This window comes from Montipora foliosa, chromosome 12, assembly GCF_036669935.1.
Source record: "Montipora foliosa isolate CH-2021 chromosome 12, ASM3666993v2, whole genome shotgun sequence".
Lineage (NCBI taxonomy): Eukaryota > Metazoa > Cnidaria > Anthozoa > Scleractinia > Acroporidae > Montipora > Montipora foliosa.
The window spans coordinates 22,625,149-22,647,648 of record NC_090880.1 but is presented as its reverse complement, the minus strand read 5'-3'; the positions used below and the strand labels follow the sequence as shown (position 1 = coordinate 22,647,648).

Genomic DNA, 22,500 nt, shown 5'->3' with positions numbered 1-22,500 from the left:
TGTTTAGGAACCAATCAGTTAGATTAGGATAGAGAGTAGAGTGGCTCTGGGACTAAAGACAGTGGGGAAATGGGGGACCTTCACCTCCTGAGGAATCTCATGATAAATCCATACTAGCCGAAGCCTTAGAATGACTTACTGTACTCATGTCTTCTGTACAGGTTCGACGCACTTTGCTCAACTAATAAAACTGTAAAATAGTTCTTGAAAAAAAAAACCCTAATAAATAAGGTCAAAAAAGTCCAATATATATTTCTATCTACAATCCTCGTCAGTCGTCTGGCAGTTAAAAATACATAAATTGTGCATGTAAGAGACATTGGAATGGTCCACGCGTTCTCAGACATGATGTACGTCATCATGAGACATGCAAACTCTTTTTTTTAATGTAAACAAAGTGAAAAAGTCACGCATTTAATGATATACGTAAAAACAAAAGCTAAATGGTGACACCAGAAATGATAAACATACTACGCATACACTTTTATTTGAACCTTCTGACGTAATAAATAGTCAGAGTTCAGACTTCAGAATTCAAGCGAAAGCGAACGGCGGAAAACTCCCACCGAAAGTCATATTCAAAGGTGTTAGACAGCTGAATATCAACACGCCACCAAGGATGCAAATTTCAGTGCACAAGAAAGGCTGGATGAACGGAGAAGGTACCGGTATGTTTTATCTCCACACTGTTTGTTCAGAGAAGAAACTTTTCATGCCAGCGACAAACACGATTCTCGGAATTCGAAACAAGGTTCGAATGATTGTATTGTTGCCCTGGGTATCACGTTACTGAGCACGTGCTTTTAAGCATGTATGCAAATTTCCGTTTGTTTGCTTTTCTCTTGAAGTCGTTTAGTGTTCTAAAGGTCTCCAAAAGTACTATTCGTTTTTAACTGCAAGTTCTTCTCAAATTGTGATCTTAAGATTTTGTTGCGTGAAAATACTTGGCTATAAGACACACCCCAATTTTAGCACTAACTTGCCACCCAAAGACAGATTTTTCTTGAAAAAACTGTCTGCCTTATAACCGAATAACTACGGTATTTTTAAATGGAGGACAACTGACGAGGATCGTAGGTCGAAATATATATTGGACTTCCAAAATATAAATCACGAATTTTTTATTTTTTTGATGTTTGTTATGAGACCATCCCCTTTTTTTTTGTTTACCGTCGAATGCATTTACTGATATGGGGTCGGTCGGTCAGATTGAAATAAAAAACCAAAAATCATAAGCATTCTCGGAATCGGAGGCCTGGTACCCCGGCATCATAGCTGTGGAGCCAGGAAAACAACAAGACGTGAACCCAAAATCAATATGGCGGAAAAGTTGGCGGATGTTGTGTAAAATTAAGACAGCGTGGGAAAAAGGATCAACCACTGAAACGCCTGTGCAACATAAAATGTCTTTAAAACGTTGTTAACTTTTTTTTTCTTTTTGGAAAATGCCCAAAATTTGGGTTGGTTGGACGACGCAAAACGGAGAAAAAAAAGGGGATGGTCAAAATGCGGAGCCCTACTTCATGGAGTACCCTATGGAGTACCCCTAAAAATCATTTATTAGTCAAATTAAATACTCTATCAAAATAGTGAGGCATTTAGATGCACACACCTTCATTTATCTCGAGCTTTCCAGCTCTCCGATTGTTACAGTTCGATGCCGTTTAAGAATTGGCTGCCATCTTGAAATCTCCTAGGTATTTCTTCATTTATTTTGTCAGTCTTGTTCATGATGACTGCTGTTGTACTTTGAACAAGGTCTAGTCAATGCACTACTTCGCTTCCACAAATGAAGGCTTGAAAGCCAGAAGAGGAAGTTAAAGGCTCGTTTAAATTTCGCGGCTCGAAAACACAAACCTGTAACTCGGCATCCTCTCAACGAAAAGCATTCAGGGAACCGCATTGTAAACAACAACAATGTAAACCTAGCCGACTTACAAAAGCAGATTACTGACTTAAAAGAAATTGTATGTTCACATGTCCTTAATAATAATAAAAAGGATGAATGTTATGTGATTCTGTTCTCAGACCTTATCAACTGTGATAACCTTGTCACAATGACAACCAACACATTGGAAAAAACAAACGAGGAAAAGGCGGAAAAATGCTTTAAAAAACAGGCTTTTAGCCAAAAAAAGGGAGTTAAGCGAAAAATTCCTAAAAAACTAATCAAGTCATAAACTAACAGAGAGCCAAGTCAGCCTACTATCCAAGGGTCTCAAATTCATCCCAACGCCCACCACTAACAACACTATAATAAGGCGGCAACTCTTATGAGATTTTGAACAACTCGAGCATAAAGAACACTATCAACCACTCCAAACACCGATGGTTAAAAGCACACAGGAAAAGGTTGATGATGTCATCACCCAACTATACTAAGGCAAACACATTGATGACATGACTAAAAGATGGCTGTCACAAACTCCTAAGCTGCCAAGAATACCAGTATTCTATACATTAACGAAAATTCACAAACCTGACCTGGTTGGCATACCAATAATCTCCGGTTGTGATGGCCCTACAGAGAATATCTTCATTTGTGGATACACCCTATCGCACAAAAACAACAATCCTTTATACAGGACACAACTGATTTCATAAATTTCATAGAGAAAACAAAGATAGGCAAGGATACAGTTTTAGTATCAATGGACGGGTCTAGCTTGTATATGAATATACCACATGAAGAGGGAATAAACATAGTATGCAAGGCATACGCAAAGTTCCACAATCATAATCCACTGATCCCAACACACTTCTTAAGACAAATGCTTGGTTTGATTTTAACGAAAACTCGTTCCAGTTCAATGGAGATAACTACTTCCAAAAACACATGGAACTGCAATGGGGACAAAAATGGCGGTCTCTTTTGCTAACATTTTCATGGCGCACATTGAAACATCGTTAATACAACAGAACGATACCAAGCCAAGAATATGGAAAAAATATATTGATGATATCTTCTCCCTCTGGGACAGCGACAAAAATACAGTGGACCTTTTTATTAAGCAAGCTAAAAAATTCCTCCCCAAAATCAGATTTATGGCTGAAATATCAGAAAACGAAATCACGTTCCTCGACACAGTAGTGTTTAAAGGGGAACGATTCAAGAACGAATCCATCTTGGACATCAGAAGTTACTACAAGCCGACTGAAACCTTTCAATAAAAGTAAAGTGGTGCATTTATATAGCGCCTTTATCACAAACGTCTCAAAGGCGCTTTACAATGATCAATTTAACCCCAGCGGACTGGAAGCATATACAGGCGCAAATGGCAGCTGCTTCTAAGCAGTCCTTGCATGCTGGTACTCATTTTACCGACCTCGGAAGGATGGAAGGCTGAGTGAACTTAAGCGGGAAAGAAGGTCACCAAATATTCCACTCTCAGCAGAACCGGGAATGGAACCCGGGACCTTAGGGTCGGAAGGCAGAGATCTTACCACTGCGCCAACCCCTCCGCAATATACACACTTCAACTCATGCCACCCTTCCAGGCGTAAAAAGTGGCTTCATTAAAGGCAAAGCGATGACATTACTTTAAACAAACTCTTTGAAAACAACATTTGAAGAGAACCTTGGGAAATTCAACGCCTGAGAGTGTGCGGCTATCCTAGGGCAATCATAGAAAGGTGTCTGTTGGAGGTCAATTTTGCCTCCAGAACTTCGTCTTTAACTCAAAACAAAAAGACAAACGAGAGATTTTTTCCTTTTGTTACAACATACAACCCAGCAGTCAAAAACCTTAAAAAGGTATTGATGGAACAATGGAGTATCAGAAAATCAGCCTATGCTGAAAGATATCTACCTAAAACCTCCAATAATATGATACAAAAGGGGTAAATCCCTTAATGACATGCTCGTCAGAGCAAATATACAGCTTTTTTTAGGCTCAAACACGAGGCAACCGCAAATTGACAAAGGAAATTTCCGCATCAGGAAATTTCTAGAATCTTGGCACACCTCCATCACGCCCACTTCCAGGACAATACCGCATACTTTTTAACAAAAAATCTTAATCACTTTTTTTTCCCTAATTTCACTCATTGTTATCATTTTTATCTCACTGTATATTCTCCGAATTTTTACTTCATTCATCTTTTTGCTCGTTGAAGACCACAGTTCTAGTGGAATTTTTAAATATTTTTAGCTAGAGAACTCCCATTTAAGTTTTTTATCAAATATAGTATCGTCAATTTTTAGAAAAAGTTCACCTGTTGTCGATTTATAAGTACTAATTTTTAAAATGGAAGGAATGTCGAAGACCTGCCCAAACTAGAGAATTAGTTTTAGAATTCCTGTTAGAAACTAGGGAAAAGGAATCTTTGTTATTTAAATGAAAGGATAGATCACTGATATGAACTACACCATCCTCGAAATAGCTTTTATAATAAACTGTTTTATTATTGTTTGTTATTCCAAAGAATATAACTCCAGTCTTTTTCTGAAGAGAACGTATCCCTAAATTCTGACCACCACTGCAGAAATTCTAGATAGAATTGAGAAGAAATATTGAATGGAAGGATGCAATGAAACAAGAAAAGGTTGCCAAAGCGTTGTAGATTATATGTCAGATACCTTTTCCAGGTGCCATCATTGGAGCTAATTGTTCTTTTTAGCCATGCCAATCGATATTATCATACTAACAAAATCAATCACCTTTATCGCTGATCTGCGTGTGACTTGATCAGAACCATTCCATAAGAGCTGAAATGATAACTGAAACTATGAAATTCTTTTCAAGAAGCAATTTTTGATCATATGTGTAATAAATTCCTAAAGGCTTTATTGGTTCCTTAGGCCATTTAATCTCAAAAGGCTGTGCTTTGCAGTTCCTTGAAGAGGCTATCCACATCTTCCGTTTTGAAATAATCTTTAAGCCAGAAACAATCTTGAAATCATCTAATAGCCTAAAAAGAGCAGTAGCAGAGCATGTGTCGGCTAGTATTGCTGTTGTATCATCTGCGTATTGAAGAATTTTTGTCTGCTCACTCCCAACAGAGATATCTTTTATATCTTTATTTTGTCCAATCGCAATTGCTAATGTTTCTATAATAACTACAAAGAGATAAAATGAGAGTGGGTCTCCCTGTCGTACCCCACATTCAAGGTTAAAGTGTTCAGATGAAAGTCTGTTATTTATCACACACCTATGTATGTTTCTGTAGCATGTTTGAACCCAATGGTTAAAATTAGGGCCAAAATTGAAGGATTTCAATCTACTACATGCCAGCTACATGTCGGTTACATACTGACAGCGAATTTCCTACCAGAGAAGCATATCTTATTGCCTTCAGCTTTAGATAGAAAGATGAAATGGGATGCCACTGTTTTCCTTCAGGCTGTTTTTTCGTCATTGCATAACATACTTCCTTGATTATTTACAAAATGCTCTAAGTCAGTCATTTATCTTTTAGGTGCACCCCAGATTTCTGAGAAAACCTTCGCAGTTCTGATTATTAAGAATGGTGGATAGAAAGATGGACGTTTTGGAGCAGCATATGCAAGAGCTTAGTGTTGCAACAAATGAGGGAAACAGACGAGGGAGGGGTTTGGCTTGTTTCGATCTGGGTAACTACTATTATGGAGTAGCCAACTTTAATCAGGCCATTGGAAGTTACACAGAAGCATTAGCCATTTTTAAGGAAATAGGCTTCAGTGCCGGAGAAGGAATAGCTTATTCGAATCTTGGCAACGCTTATGACAGGCTGGGAAATTTTAAGCAAGCCATAGCGTACCACAATCAACATCTTAGTATTGCAAAAGAAGTTGGGGACAAAGCTGGAGAAGGAAAAGCCTATGGCAATCTCGGCAACGCTTATCACAGTCTGGGGAATTTTAAGCAAGCCATAGAGTACTACAATCAACATTTTAGTATTGCGGAAGAAGTTGGGGACAAAGCTGGAGAAGGAAAAGCTTATTCGGGTCTTGGCATCGCTTATGACAGTCTGGGGAATTTTAAGCAAGCCATAGAGTACCACAATCAACATCTTAGTATTGCAAAAGAAGTTGGGGACAAAGCTGGAGAAGGAAGAGCCTATTGCAATCTCGGCATCGCTTACAGAGCACTGGGGAATTTTAAGCAAGCCATAGAGTACCACAATCAACATCTTAGTATTGCGATAGCATTTGGGGACAAAGCTGGAGAAGGAGCAGCCTATTGCAATCTCGGCGACACTTATCGCCGGCTGGGGAATTTTAAGCAAGCCATAGAGTACCACAATCAAGTTCTTAGTATTGCAAAAGAAGTTGGGGACAAAGCTGGAGTAGGAAAAGCTTATTCGGGTCTTGCCAATGCTTATGACAGTCTGGGGAATTTTAAGCAAGCCGTAGAGTACCACAATCAAGATCTTAGTATTGCAAAAGAAGTTGGGGACAAAGCTGGAGAAGGAAGAGCCTATGGCAATCTCGGCAACGCTTATCATAGTCTGGGGAATTTTAAGCAAGCCATACAGTACCACAATCAACATCTTAGTATTGCGCAGGAAGTTGAGGACAAAGCTGGAGAAGGAACAGCCTATTGCAATCTTGGCATCGCGTATCGCAGTCTGGGTAATTTTATGCAAGCCATAGAGTACCACAATCAACATCTTAGTATTGCGAAGGAAGTTGGGGACAAAGCTGGAGAAGGAACAGCCTATGGCAATCTTGGCAATGCCTATCACAATCAGGAGAATTGGAAGCAAGCCATAGAGTACCACAATCAACATCTTCGTATTGTGAAAGAAGTTGGGGACAAAGCTGGAGAAGGAACAGCCTATTGCAATCTCGGCATCGCTAATCGCAGTCTGGGGAATTTTAGGCAAGCCATAGAGTACCTCAATCAACATCTGAATATTGCAAAAGAAGGTGGGGACCCCATAGGGCAGGCAATGGCGTGTTATCAGCTGGGTCGTGTTCATGAAACTTCAGACTCCTTGAGCAAAGCTCTTAATTACTATCGTCAAAGCATAAATTACTATGAAGAAACAAGGAGTCTTCTTCAGTCAGAAGATGCATGGAAAATAAGCTTTCGTGACACAAAGCAGTTCGCATACAATGCTCTGTGGACAGCACTCTTGAAGAGTGGTGAGGTAGATGAGGCTTTGTATGCTGCTGAGCAAGGACGAGCCCAGGCTTTGGGAGACATTTTAAAGATGCAATATGGTGTTGATGAGAAACCCTCTTCGGCAGTTACGATAAAGGGAAGTGTTGGAATGAAAGATTTACCTTCGCAAACTGTTTTCACAGCACTGGATGGGAACACGATCAGCTTCTGGGTGCTAAGAGAAGATATCGGGATGAATTTTAGACGAAAGGAAATTGTAAATGGAAGTGCCATCTCACTGATGGAAAGTACTTTTAAACAGATTGGCGTGGGGACTGTTGTACAATGCGAGAATCGTTCGCTCGACAGACAACGAAACGACTTCTCATGCAACAGGGAAGCTGTTGAGGAAACCATTCAGTCCTTGAGCTTCTCTGTGAACTCTTTACAACCCTTGTATGATGTCTTAGTCAGTCCTATTGCAGACTTGCTGCAGGGTGATGACTTAGTCTTTGTTCCTGATGGACCATTTTGCTTGGCTCCTTTTTCTGCATTGAGTGACTCTGTCAGGATCCGTGCAATTCCCTCGCTGACCGCTTTGAAAGTGATCACTAGTGCACCTGACTACTTCCAAAGTAAGAATGAGGCGCTGCTTGTTGGCGATCCATGCTTAAAGGAAGTCACTTGGGGCAAGGGTGAACCCATGTATAAACAGCTGCCATGCGCGAAAAAAGAGGTGGATATGATCGGAGAACTTCTACAGACCGTGCCTCTTACAGGTCAAAGTGCAACCAAAGCTGAGGTGCTGAAAAGAATGAAGTCAGTTGCCTTAATCCACATTGCTGCACATGGAGATGACCAATTTGGAGAAATTGCTTTGGCCCCAAATCCCCAACGCACATCACAGATTCCAGAAGAGGAAGATTACATGTTAACGTTGAGCGATGTTCACGCAGTTCATCTTCAGGCAAGACTTGTTGTGCTGAGTTGCTGTCATAGTGGCCAGGGAGAGGTGAAATCTGAGGGTATTGTGGGAATAGCCAGGGCTTTCCTGTGTGCTGGTGCCCGATCTGTTCTGGTGTCACTCTGGGCAATCGACGACAAGGCGACCTTGATGTTCATGAAAAGTTTCTACGAACACTTAGCAGATAGAAAGAGTGCAAGTACAGCTCTTCACCATGCTATGAAATCTCTTCGAGAGACTTATTCTGCCTTAAAATACTGGGCGCCATTTGTGCTAATTGGCGATGATGTCACCTTTGAATTTGGGCAACAGAAACACGAAAGCAATGGTAAGTGCTATTTTGAATATAACTTTAAAGACTGAATTGCTGTACTTTGTAAATGTTTTTAATCAGCGAGTTGTCAAAAGGAGCAGGCACGTTCGTCCAATAGAAATGGTTTTAAAATCGGTTGCTAGTGTAGTTATTTTTACTTGAACTGCTTTGGCTAATACTTGAATTAAATATTGTGTGCATTCACCGGGTCTGCTACTTTATGATGGACTGACAGCGAAACCGATCTCTGAATGCCAGTTACGTACGTGAAGTGAAGTTAGCTATTGAGGTCTTACAGTCAACACATCGAAGTGACACTGAATAGGAATTATTGCTGTTAGCCAAGCACAAACGGTTTCATGAATTAAGATAATTGAGATATTATTTACTTCCCAATCAAAATGAAATTCTGCATTGCTATTCAACCCATTATTTGTTTCTTTCTTTATTGTTTCTTTTTTCAGAAACGATGTCTAAAACGTGAAAAAAACACTTGGGACTCTGATACGTCAATATGTCATTTCCTTTCTTCCTTTCTTCGATTATATGAGTAATAGTGTCCAAGTCCTTGCATTTTGTGCCTTGTTTTGTAAGGGTCTGTACCAGGATTAGTTAATCACTTGATAGAAATTAGGTACTGGCAAAACGGTTTGCTTCCATAACTGATGATCTAGCGATCGTGGTATTTAATGGCTCTTAAATACTTCAAAATAACTCGAAGGTTTTGCTGTATATTTCTCAGGTGTTTATTTTATGTGAAGCTGGTGACAAGTATACCTCTTTAATTTGGTATACCAACGTTCCATTTAAAATCAAGTGACAGTCTCGGGGAATGTGTATTTTCTGTGTTTATGGCCAAAGCTAAATAATCAAATTAATCAAATTAGGCAAACGTCTAGATTTCTTTTCGTGATTTAAGATAATGTTTAGGCGTAGGGTTAGCATTTTTGTAAACGTTGTTTCAGCTGTGGTGCCCCCTACCCCTCACCCCTTACATCCCAACCCCGGAATAGTCATGCCGAAGGTGAGTGCTCTCACCACTATAACAGCTCGTGTAGTACAATATAATGGTATTGATAAAGGAAACCAGACACTCGTTCAACCTGTAAGGAAGTTTATTACATCATCATCCTACACAATTACCGGACTGTATTGAATTTCAGTCAGTCATCTCCACTCACTGGTTAGTCTCTTTTACAAAAAGGGGGTTTATCCAAATCTCACACTATGGCTATTTTCACGGTCCTGGCCCTGAATTTGTAAAAAATTATTGGAATGTGAGTGAAATTTCCCTTTCACAATATTTCACAGCGTGAAATATTTCAAGCCACATTTCACGCTGTGAAAAAGGTCACAGTCACCCTGAAAATATTTCACGCCATGAACAAAGTGAACTTCTTGCGTAAACATCAATCTGTGACCCTGAACATCATGCCATCATTGTGTAACGCCACCTGCAAAGGTTTACTGCAAGTTTTTCTGAAAGTCTTTCGGAATCGGCTATCTATCAGGGAATCGCCAACTCGGGATTGGGTCCATTCCTTTGTTTACTTTTCTGTTTTATATTGTGGTTTCGGGAAAACAAAAGAAAACGAAAGAACAGAAGAAAAAAATCGTAGAAACTAAAACTTTCAACATTAGACTAACCAAATCGATGCACAATAAGATCAGCGTTTCTTATTTCGTTTCTCTGCTAAAAAGCACGCAACTTCAGTTTGCGGGAATATGTTGTAAACGTTAAATATTTGTAAAAGAATCTCCATGGTTGCTGGATCTTTACCAGAAATTCAAAAGAATGAGCTCAGTAAAACCATAACAGAAATCAAAACGCCACGCGCTGTTGTAAACAATTACATTCCCTCCCAGACATAAGAAACAGACACGTTTGGCACCATGGAGTCTGGCTATGTCGGCGTAGCCGAAAATCATTCTCTTCGCCAATAGTATTTATTCGCTTGCATAACACATTTAAAAGTGATTGAAATAACAACTGGCAAGCTCTATTGGAAAAGATTAGGTTATTTTGAAATTCTGACATGTTGAGTCGTGTAGTATTATTTACCTTTGGTGTCTTCTGGCTCAGCATTTTAGCAATTTCAATTTTAAAAAAATTACATTATAGATAAACGTGTATGACAAATTTAACAAAACGCCTTTTGATTCAACTTGTTTATTATGTTGCTGTTCTTTACATTGTTGTACTACTAATATGTATACGCTTTTGGTAAGTTAGCCTCCAATAATTCGTTTGAAAATTTGCACAGCACGGCAAGAGAAATGCACTAAAAGCGGTAAGTCGGCGTTACTAAACACAGGAACGGAACGGAACGGAATATACCGGAATAAATTGGAATATGCCGGAATGAGGCGGAATGACACCGGAATGAAACGGAATGAACAAGAATGGTACCGGAATATACCAAAACGAGCCAGAATGACACCGGAATGAGGCGGAATGACACAAATAAAGCGGAATAAACCGGAATATGCCGGAACAAGGCAGAATGACTCTGGAATAAAACAGAATGACACCGGAATGAGATGGAATAAACAAGAATGGTACCGGAATATACCGGAACGGGGCGGAATGACAACAGAATAAGGCAGAATAAACCAGAAGGACGCCAGAATCAAGCTGATTAGCGTGGACCGGAATGACAAGGAACAAAAAGTAATTTTTAGCAGTCTAGACTGTGGAAGAATAATTGTTGCAGAAGAGGGAGACTGACAGAAAAAAAAATACATTAAAGGGGAAGTAACAAGTCTTGGAACGAGTCACAATATGTTCTCACAATTCATCATGTAAATGTATTATCAACGATCGATCTTTTTTCTGTGCTTCTGACTTCTTTCTTCAAACAAGGAAAACTGCGTTCAGGTTCAATGGCATTATTGCCAACAATCGGGAAGAAAAAAAGAGTCTTCCGCCCGTTTGCGCGAATCTATTTCCGTATATTTCCATCACGTGTGGGTCGTGGGAAGCAGGCAAGCAGCAACGGTAATTAGTTTGTGGTTCGCTGAACTTGATTGTGATTGGTCAATACACAATTGACCAGTCAGAATGAAGTAAAAATGTTCACGGGTTTTCTGACTGGCACAGTGAAATCCGCCTCCGAGATCCATAGACAAAATCAATTAGAATAACATTCTGTTTCTCTTGCTACTGCATTTGTTCACAAAAAAAAAAGTTACTTCCACAACAAATCATTATTCATTCAGCGACAGATATACCTGTCAAATTTTTCTCGTAATCGAAGTGTTCCAAAGGTTACAAAAGGCAAAAACACATGCGATTCCCTCAGGGAATCACGTGACACAACAAAAGCTTACTGAAACAACCGATAATCGGTCGGCGCTAACTAACACACCAACTTTTGGAATTTCCAGGTTCATTCCGGTATATTCTGCTTTGTGTGGGTGTCATTGGCCTCATTCCAGTGTCATTGCGGCTCGTTCCGGTATATTCCGTTACCATCCTTGTTCATTTCGTTTCTTTCCGGTGTTATTCCGTCTCATTCCGGCATGTTCCGGTTTATTCCGGTATATTCCGTTCCGTTCCGTTCCGTTCCTGTGTTTAGTAACGCCCCGGTAAGTCACCGATAATTACATAAATCAATACTCGGACAATTACGGTAAACATTTCCATAATATATACATGCCGTCCCAAAAAGATTAGTATTTCGCTGGGTCTATTTCAGTCAAGTCAACAAACCAGTGTAAATGTATGGAAAAGTCACCAGCAAAATAACCGATTTTGCAATTCTTTTGTCGCTTTCAGGGGGTACAATTTTTTTTCCTGAGCTTTATAACAATTACGTGGTCATCAGAAATTTCTTTACAATGTGACATTTTCCAGGCGTGAATATTCAGGAATGAAGATTCTTCTTCTTCTTGGTGTTGATCAGCTTTCACAGATTTCTTGTACCCTGCGATCAGGAATTCTTTTTGTCCTGAGTGCCAGTAGATTATTATCATGGTGTGACTGATTTCTGAACAATCTGATCAATTTCACGCCGTGAATATTCTTTTCACTCCCAGTGAAATTTTACGCTTAAGGACGTTCGCGCCCAAAATGTTCCCACGTACCGAGTTTTTTAAAACTTGCCACACAGAAAGGTAATGATCTACTTTTGCCAAAAAGGCAAAAAAATGGGGGGGTCATTGTGCTCGTTTTCGAGATCATGAGGTGCACTTTTAGGAGCTTGTGTTATTTTAATACGATCTTAGCTTACAACTGTCAGTAATAAAAAAGCAACCTTAGTGAAATTTTAGATGAGGTAAACGTGCTCAATTCAACATAACTTATATAATTAGATAACGTTTTGCAGCTGATGTCTTTTTCTGTGGTGAAATAGACCTTGAAAAACGATACATATTAGTCTAAGAAAGAAAACTTTGGTCGCACAAGCGCATAAAAGTCGAAATATTTGCAACTTCTCACGTACAGATTTTTTTGTGTTTTGTTAAAATGGACAAAATCAGGAGAGGAACTGATCTACGGATAGAAAATGGGGGTCACCGAGCATTCAAGAGAGTAAAATCGCTGCGAAGTTCTCAAAGCTATTGTCTATTCGCACTGTCATGTCATTGCGTGACATTTCCAAGAAGACCTGGGTCCACAGCTATCCCATGACGCCACATGCTTTCACGTTCCATTCTTGTGAAAAATGTTTGCGCCTTTAGCATCGTGTTTACCTTCGTGGTTTGCAATGCATGACGTGTGTGTGACATGTGCGAAAAAATGGGCAGTAGCAATGGGTTCAAATGTCCTTAATTTCATGGCGTGATCAGTTTCACGCCAAGAGTGAAAATTGAAATTCATGCATCGTGATCGTGAAAAAAATTCACGGTTTTCAGTGAAATCCATAAGCCCCCTTTGCGTGAAGGGTCACAATTAAATGTTAGAATTCAAAAGGTTGCCTCCACTTTGTTGGGTAATGAAACCTAATCAACTTCAAAGCTGTAAAACTTGAATACCACATAAGAAGAATTAAAGGTTGTAAAATATTTTGAACTATTGAAATGCTTATTGTATTATGCGGTATATTCATAGCGGAGCTCCGCGTGCCTTGAAGGCACGTGCGCGGAGCACCATTGTTAAGATATATGGTGACTCATCCATGCGAGAAATCGTGGTTTTGTAGGCATGATGTCATCGACCGTCCGTACATACGTTACGTACGTACGTCCACCTCTCCATGTATGCCAATGTGACCAGTATCATGCTAGTTTACAGCATACATCTTTGGGTCAACACTAATTTCCATCCCTCAAACTGACATTGAACATTTCGTAACAATTACATGACACGATATCCCATGTTAATATTGACAAGCTTACCGCTGTAAAAAGAATGAAAACAGGCAGATTTACAGCTTTAGTTCAACAAGAAATAGCGTTTCTAAGCTTTGCCGCGCTGCTCTACATTATTTAGGTCTAAAAACCCCGTTGAAGACGGTTAACTTTCACATGTTTTGCTGGGTACTATTATGTCAATACTCTAAAAAATTTGACTTTCCGGTTGCTTGTCTCCTTAGTCTAGTGGATATCGGAAACTGCAAGGTGAAGCCATCGATCCGGGTTCAACTCTTTGCCTCACCTATTGTGAATCTTTTCAGCTTGTTTAAAATCTTTGTTTCGTTGAAGTAGATTTGAAGTCTAAAGTAGATTGTACATCGTATAAGTTGAATAAAAAGGGAAATGTCAGTTTGAGGGATGGAAATAAGTGATGACCACATTTTTGATATGGGACATCCATGTTTTGATCAACTGACACCTGTCAAAATAAGGTATCCGCTGACCAGTATCATGTGGCCATCTTAGATCTCACCGAGGTCAGCTTTTTTTTTTTAAGTTGACCGTGGACCAGGTACTGGTTTGCGATTGGATTGCAGGCTCAACCCAGGTTTACTCACCTGAACATAAGCGAGGCTTCATTTTTCGTGCGCTTTCTTGGCTCGACGCGGCTACACAGCCATACTACATCAACTAAAGTTCTTACAAAGTCAACGCTTTTTGTGTTCAGGTGGGAAACGGTTTGGAAGATGTTTTCTTTCTGCATTTTTCGCTGGTTTCAATCCAGTTTGACATATTATTTTTACGGATGCGTTATTTAAAGTGGATGCGTGTTTTTAAAAGGTGGTTTAATCGGTTCTTCCTTTGTTCAGGAATGAAAATCGAATTTTTAGTGTCAACTGGAATTAAATAACATTTTCTGTACTCTTTTGGACATAAAGAAAAAGTTGATGTGTTTGTTTGTTTTGCTATAAAATGCGAGCGAACAAGTGCTTTTTCTAATCCGTTTGCCCAATTGGTTTTCGTTGTGCCTCGACAGTGACAAGAAAATTTTGCCCTTATAATATAAACACGTATTCGCAATGAGTTCTCGTAAAATTAGAGGGAAATCTCAGTAGCTTGTGTTTTAAGAAGTTTGTTTAAAGCACCCAAACGTTATTTAAGTGTTGGAGCAGATCATTTTTGAAGTTCGTCCTTCCTTGGTTGCATTGCCGTATTTTGCCGATTCTTGTTCCAAGCCAACCTGGCGTGTTTCACTGAAATACATCAAAATCTGAATGATCTCGTTTTCAGAGATAAAGTGGAATAATCGCATCAGCAAAACTCCTCTTTGACCTTGAACTGACGAAGTTTCTTTTTATGGCTTCTAGTTTTAGCGTGATTCCTGTTCGCTGGCTATTGACAGTTGACTCTGAAATGGCCTTTTTCCTTTTCCATTCGCTCGCTGAGGATGTGCTTGTTTTCTTTTAAAACTCATGCGACTCAAACACCGATATTGTACTCATCGTTTGGTGATTCATGCGTAAAATTTACCATGGAATTCACTAGTTAGCCAATGAATTTTTTCCATAGAAGAAAGCAAAGAAAATGATTTCATTATTACAGCAGCAACCGGAAACATACTGGATGTTCCTGCGAGTGTTTAAGGCATTCACAACAGCATAACCCACATTCCTGTGTTTGATAAAATATTGAATGTTTCCAAGGCCAGTTGGACTGATCAAGTTGGCGGTTTTAAACTGCACTAAATAACTGCCAGAATTCTTCTTGTATATATAGTCTAGTCCATGATACATTTGCCCCTCCTTGACCATCCTCTGGAAAGTAGTTAGTTCTTGACTGTCTTGGAAGAAACCAATGTGTGGAATTTGCTCGAATGGAGGAAGAAAACACACACTAAACTAAACTCTACTCTCCGACGCGTTTCGTCTAACTAACGTAGACGTCTTCAGAGAGTTTTACAATAATACATTAAACGCCTGTATTTAACCCATATCTGATGACCATTTTATTTTTAGGATACTTCGCCAAAACTGTAGGATCTGAACGAGATGGAATAATCGCGAAAGACTTATGGTGGAGCAAAGTTATATTTTGAGGTGATGCTTTGGTCGACGTCGCGGTCATAGATCTTAATGTTCCTAGTTTGATAAACGATGACGGCTACGGCAACGATGACGCCATTTCATTGGCTAAATTAAAGGCTAGCATGCTAGCTTTTGAACAAGTACACTTGTCAAGGAAAAAATTGACGCATTGCAGAACTTGCTCGTCGACAAGGAAAACTTGTCAAGAAAATTGAGAAATTGTGGGCGCACAGCGGTCTTGCTCTTGTGATGACTTACTATAATGGCGCCCCGTGGTTTGTTTTTTGTCGTCCGTTGTGTGATTGTTTTGCTGGCTACGTGAAAACTTGTCAAAGAAAACTTGTTAATTTGTTCGCACCAGCAAATAAGACTTGTCAAGGCAAAACTCGTCAAAGAAAATTTGTCGTTCATACACATGAGCACATGAGCATATGAACATTTTCAATGACACTTGTCAAGAAAAACTTGCTCGTGTGTAACGGGCTCAAGTGGGGACACTGTAAAACGAAATCAACAAATCAACGCAAATCAAATGTTACGTTGGTTGTGGAGTAGTCTCCTTCGCAGCCGCTCCTCCCGAAAAGAACGGCTGCTCACGTTTCATTTTCTGGAACTGTATCGGCGACTCGACCAATAGTACCTCTCGTTTTATCAATGCACTCAGTCAACAAAAAAGAGCAGGTCTGTTGTTTCTACCGCGTTGACCATGAGCGCAAGAATAAGTAGAGGACTGAAAGAGTGAAACGATGTAATATAATCACATTATTCAATATTTTTGTTGCCTTCAAAATCAAGTCTTCCCATACGTGCAATGTTATTAATTTCAGGTTTTCTCAACTGCCACTATGCGTCTGTAAAAAACGTAGGTAAAACAAGGCTTTCTGTTACTGTAGATGACGTTTTGCCTAGGTTAAAACACGGATTTGATCTGCGGCCAGAAACAGGGCAAATACACAATAGTTTCCAGTACTGTATAAATTTGCAAAATTATGGGTACTATTGCCGCCGAAAATAAATACTCTTCCTTGGGCTTACCTTTTTAGTCATTTTAACAGACCGTCAAAACAATGGGAAAGGAATGTGGTTCCAATGTTAGCAGCCGTTTCTTTCGGGGTAGCGTTGCGTGACATCGATACCCAGAAAGACGGCTGCGAAGTAGACTAGTTTTGGAGGAGAGTACCCGGAAAAAAAACCTCTGGGTGCAGAATAGAAACCAACAAACTCAACCCACATATGACGCCGAGTCTGGTAATCGAACCCGGGCCACATTGCCAGTTTATCAACCAATGAAAATGAAAACCTAAACCAATCGCGACTTGAACGCGTGACAGTTGCTTAAATCGCCCACTTAAGTGCGAGGATCCCTTCTCTGTTTTGTGATCCATAACCTGCATTGCAAATGTACATTCATTCCATTTTAACTCAGCCCAACAAATTGACCTGCTTCATATCTCAGTTGGGAGAGCATTGCACCGGCATCCCAGAGGTCATGGATTGGAATGCGGGTGGAGCCACCTGAATTTTCCGAGTGATTTTATGAGAAAATTGCTTAAAATTCTACTCCTTAACGCCGTATCAGTTTGGTGCCGTATCGGATTATCTTCAGAAAATAGCCCACAAAATATGCGGCATCCCACTCAGTCCGTAACTAACCAGTACATATTTAGCACTGCGCCCATCAGCACAAAGACGATCAGTCTAGCTCCAAAGGTAGGTCATTTATAAAGTTCATGCACAATTTTAAGAGAATTGCATGATTCAACGCGTATCACGCATTGCGCCATCCAGGGCTTGCATTTTTTCAGCTATCAATTCAACAATTTCTCTCAGCCAATCAACGCGCTGAAATGTTTTCGTGAATATTATTATGAGGGAAAAAACGTCAAAAACTTCCCGTCATTCCTTCAAAATCGCCTTGAGATGGGGAAACTTGTCGAAAACGTTCGAATCAGCATCAAATGGAAACGTTTTGCGAGAAAACTGCCATTTTGCAGCGTCTTGAGCAGTTTTGGAGCATCTGGAAACTGGATTGGATTACGGGGCACCCAAATTGACGTCTCAAGTTCCACCGCTGTCTTTCAAAGGAATAGACAGGAATAAAATTCAAAGTGGCTATTTGTACGGGACCTGTACACCGACCTATATTTGTTATTCATACGGGAGTCTTCTTATAATAAATGTTACAGGTTTAATTACACTCGAAAAGTCTTACCTTAATTCTCTTATATACAGTTCTGCTATCAAACAACGACATTGATGCCTGTTTAATTTCAATTTAATTTAATTTTAGTTCTTCTAAGAAGACTCGGGTATGATTATCAAATGTAGGTCGGTGTGCGGGTCCCGTACGAATAGCCATTGCCAATCAAATTACTGCGGAATCAGAAAAGAAAAGTGAACTAAACTGCTCTTATGAGAGTAGAAGATGTACAAAGTTCACACAAACGATTAAATGTAAGTTTGTTTCATTGCTTTCCTCTTAAAAACCAGTTATTTAAGTTGTTCACAATCTACGATATTTTTGGTTTTCCCTCATGATATATTCTCTTGAAGACACAGGTAGCACTCGTTACATGTTTTGAGCTGCCCGTTGTTTTTCTATATTTCAGTTCTGTGTTCAGTTACTGTTTCGTCGTCTCACCTTGTCAAAATTGTTATATCGTGTTTTATCAGTTTTTTAACAAAAAAAAACTTTCCATTACACGCATTTTTTTGGTCTCACATTTGGGCAACTGCGTAGATCATGCTCCATGTGTACATGCGTTTTGAGACTTGTCTTGAAAAAAACCATGTTGGACGATAAAAAATTGTTTTATTAATAATGACTTCTAACCAGGAGTCCAACCGAAGACTTTCCGATAACAAATTCGGATGCTCTGCCACTTAGCTTTCGGAGTCTAATAATGACTCAGGTATACTCGGAAACAACGCGGCTTCGCCTAACCAGGAATCGAACCGAGCACTCAGTTCGGATAACAAATTCGGTTGCTCTACCACTTACCGGTAGCTTTAGGAGTCTCGTCGAAGTGTTGGCTAGTGAACTAGCCTCGTGTGACAGACGTCCTGTATACTGCTTGGACGGGGATAGCGAAATGTGACATTCTTGCAATGGTTGTAGAGGAGATGGTGAATGTTCAGCTTTGTTAATGAATGAGGAAATTTAGTTATCAATATTATGACTTACTCTTGCATTTTACTTTCACGCCGTTTGGCCATAAGGTTTTTCCAAATTACCAAAGTTTGGCTGATCTTGATTCTTTATTTTCAGTTACCGTTTTCCTGACATATTTGTGAATGTTGAGCAGATCTGTCACATTCAGCAACTTGTAGAGGGTATAAGAAGGAATCTGACAGATCGACGCGCGCGTCGTTTATCTAAGACGATCAAGACCGGCTATACAACAGAAAAGCAGCCACAGAGTGCGCCTTAGAAATGATTTGAGGTGGGTCAGACAACACAAATTTTTAATTTGGTGAGCACAGGAAAGAATAGGACTGCTTTGAGTGGATTTGCCTACCAAATAAATAAAGTGTTAAATAACAAGTGAAAGTAGCAAGAATGTCTGTCTTCTACCTTAGGGGCCGGGGTGCAAGTTTCGGTTACTTTTCAGATGTCAAGCTATCCTATTTGCTTGATGAAATAAAGAAATAGATTCATGCAAGAAAGTGGTCAAGCCGTGAATACACATTTTAAAGAAAAGTTGTCCTTCTACAAAAGCGCTTTCTTCGTTTTAATCAAGATCGCGCAGAGGCAACTTGTGTGCAGGTAGGCTACGTAGCAAGTTGTTCCGCGTCCTGGTCGCGCGAGAGTTAGGGCGTGGACGCGGAAAATTACCTTGGAACTCTTCGTCTGAAGAAGAACGCTTGCAACGCCGGCAAAGAATCTCCAAGTTAATAAACGTAAAATTGAGATCACCCCTATGGCGCGTTTTGGTTTGCATGCTTGTGCTGAACCTTCGACGGGAGGATCTGGGAATGAGAACTGGGGTTGATACCGGTCCGCTTGCGGAGCAAGAGGGTCGTTTAGGACTGGTACCCACAATACTGCGAACAAACGCCTGGAGGCTCAAACCAGTTTCAACACTTGAAAGAAACGTTCTTATTAGAAGGATTGACTCTACAACACCTTATCACTTAACAGAAATGTTATGGTACCATATCAAACATTTTTGCGACGTAAAAGGTTACGGTGACAACGGGAAAGCCTTGCAAAAACACCCCATATTTTGGCTTTAGCTGCTCATATCTCAAAAACGAACTTGGTGACCCCCATTTTTTATTTCTGAAATGGAATCAGCATGCCTGAATGAAACTTTCTGCAAAGTTTTAAAAAAATTCTGTGGAGTGGATTCAGAGCCACCTTAAATAATTGAAAATTTAAGGTAGCTCTGAATCCGCTCCACAGAATTTTGTTAAACTTTTCAGAAAGTTTCATCTTGGCCTGCTGATCTTTTTTTTTTTTCCTAATTTTTTCCTAGTTCGTTTTTCAGATATGAGCAGCTAAAGTCAAAATATAGGCACTTTTTGCAAGCCGGGCTTTACTGTTGCCGTGGTAACATGTTACGACACAAAAGTGACTGGATCTTGTTCAGCAATAATTGATGTTTTACATGGTACCATAATATTGCTGTTACGTGATAAAGTGTTGTAGTGTCAATCCTTCTAGTGACAAGGTCTCTTGAAAGTGTTGAAACTGGTTTGAGCCACCTTCATGCTTCTCACCGTTTTGTCGTTCATAAGGCGTTTGTTTGCGTTACCAACGTAACGAAGGGATCAAGCGTTATTAACCAGAAACAAGTTTCTTTTAAAGGAGAGGGAACTCATGGAGCAATTCTGCTGTGCTACAGGTGAAGGAAAATTATATCTTGTGTAGTTCCGATCATGATTTTCTTGTGTTGCATAGAATTTATCAGCTTGAACTTGAATGTTCCAATCGCAACCTCAACGCACGAAGGGAGGCAGTTTTTTATTCTTATTTAATGTAAATAGATCGCCTGTCTTCAGACCTTTAATCTGCTCACTTTGTAAATGGATTGTTTTTTGAGTTGTTTTTTTGTTTTTTTAATTATATTATATTATTATTATTATTTTTTCTAATACAATACTGCGCATTTGCATTCACACGCGCTTTTGCTTATTTGCAATATGTAGGTAAATACAGTTACTTACGTACTTACTTACTTTTCTCGAAATAAACGGTTTGTTGTTGGCTAAGCTAAGTACATTCTTTTCACTGTACACTTTCCTTAAAGATCTTGTTCGTTTAATCGAGGACACAATTGTGTACGGATTGCAGAAGGAAACTACAGAGATCTATTCCCGATCACCAGCGGAAAGTCATCGAAGGTTACTGCGGTGGTAAAGATGTCTTTCTCCCTGCGCCCACAGAATCGTGAAAAAGTTTGACCTTTGAAGTCGCTCCTTTTGTTTTGGATTTCTTACAGCGTGGTGAAAGACAAGAAGTGGTGTCTATTTGTTTTGTTGTTATGCCACTGGTCGCTTTAATGAAAGAACAAATGGCTTCTCTGTGTGCACGAGGGATACTCGGCCGCTTCAGTCTGTCAGAGCTGATAAAACTACTTAGTCGATCAAAATTACTGAACTGCTGCGATAACCTCTTTGAGAAGGAGAACATAGAAATATACCAACAAAATGTTAGAGTGAAATTTGTTCTGAGAAGAAAAGCAATTGGATATCCGTACCTTTTTCTGTTTTCAACTTGACAGAAAACTTTGATGTAATTGGACATGTTCCTTAACTAATGGCAACGTGGCTGGCTAAGTTTTTAAAGAGACCGTTACATTCTGGAAAGAAAGGAAAGGAAAAGAAAACAGAGGTGGTGGATATGGTCTTGAGGTGCCATGTGACAACCATCTCATGCAATAGGCCGCTTTCGATATGTATTAAAATTCAGCTTGAAAAAGAGGTTTAGAGGACAAAGACAAAAGAAAATGGATGATATGCTAATATCTTTCATGTTCATTGCAACTTTTGTCCTCTCCGCCTCACCATCAAGCTGAATATTGAGATTTCGAAAATGGCCCATTGGCTCAACCAAAAATTAATGAAAGAAGAATTTAATCTCCAGTGCTGGTCAGACGTTTGACCTCAAATTAGAAACATTCGTTTCTGGCGTTTTAATGATTTAAGAAAATAAACAAAGAAATCAATATTGTTATAACTCGTGTGTTTACATTATTTGAAACTGTATGAACAAGTAGTTGACGCCGTGTGACCTTAAATGCAGGTCAAGAGAATAGAAAAAGTCATGTTGGGACTTCGAAATGGTAACCGCGACCGCTTAATAGAGGTGACCGCTTACAAATGTACTTTGAAAACTGACCACTTAATAGAGGTTGACTGCTTAATAAGGTATTACTTAATGGGGCAGGTACAAAACATAGGTCACAGGTCACAGGTCCCACGTCACAGGTCATAGTTTTACCAATACAGAAACAACCCTAACCATTTACAATCAGGTCAAAGGTTATCTTTAATGGGTGTTTGGGATACTTTCTGTACAAGTAAAACAATAACCTCTGACCTGGACCTGTAACCTGTGACCTGTGTTTTGAACCTGCCGCACTTTGTACTGGTTCAACTGTATGTTGTTACAGATACCTATGTCCAGAAATGCACATAATTAGGTCTACATGGAAGGAGGCATGAGAATCATATTTAGATGGGCTGTTAACGCATTCACTACTCATGCCCCTCAGGATGCGCCCGGTTGACAAGTAAAATCGTCTGGCATTAGACAGAATAAAATCTGTCAAGTCTCACTCCCGAGAGTGACACTTGACAGAGACACTA

At 39.7% G+C, this 22,500-nt stretch overlaps 1 protein-coding gene across 5 annotated transcripts in view; it reads left to right on the top strand.

Moving 5' to 3' along the window:
- Positions 1–13,319, top strand: part of LOC137979686 (tetratricopeptide repeat protein 28-like) — a 56,500-nt gene extending 43,181 nt beyond the window's left edge. For all 5 annotated transcript variants that reach the window (XM_068826998.1, XM_068826999.1, XM_068827001.1 and 2 more), the window contains 2 exons: positions 5,419–8,320; positions 8,770–13,319. In XM_068826998.1, the coding sequence (XP_068683099.1) occupies positions 5,467–8,320; positions 8,770–8,789 (2,874 nt within the window). In that variant the 5' untranslated portion in view covers positions 5,419–5,466 and the 3' untranslated portion in view covers positions 8,790–13,319. The remainder of the gene's footprint in view (positions 1–5,418; positions 8,321–8,769) is intronic.
- The last annotated feature ends 9,181 nt before the right edge of the window (positions 13,320–22,500 follow it).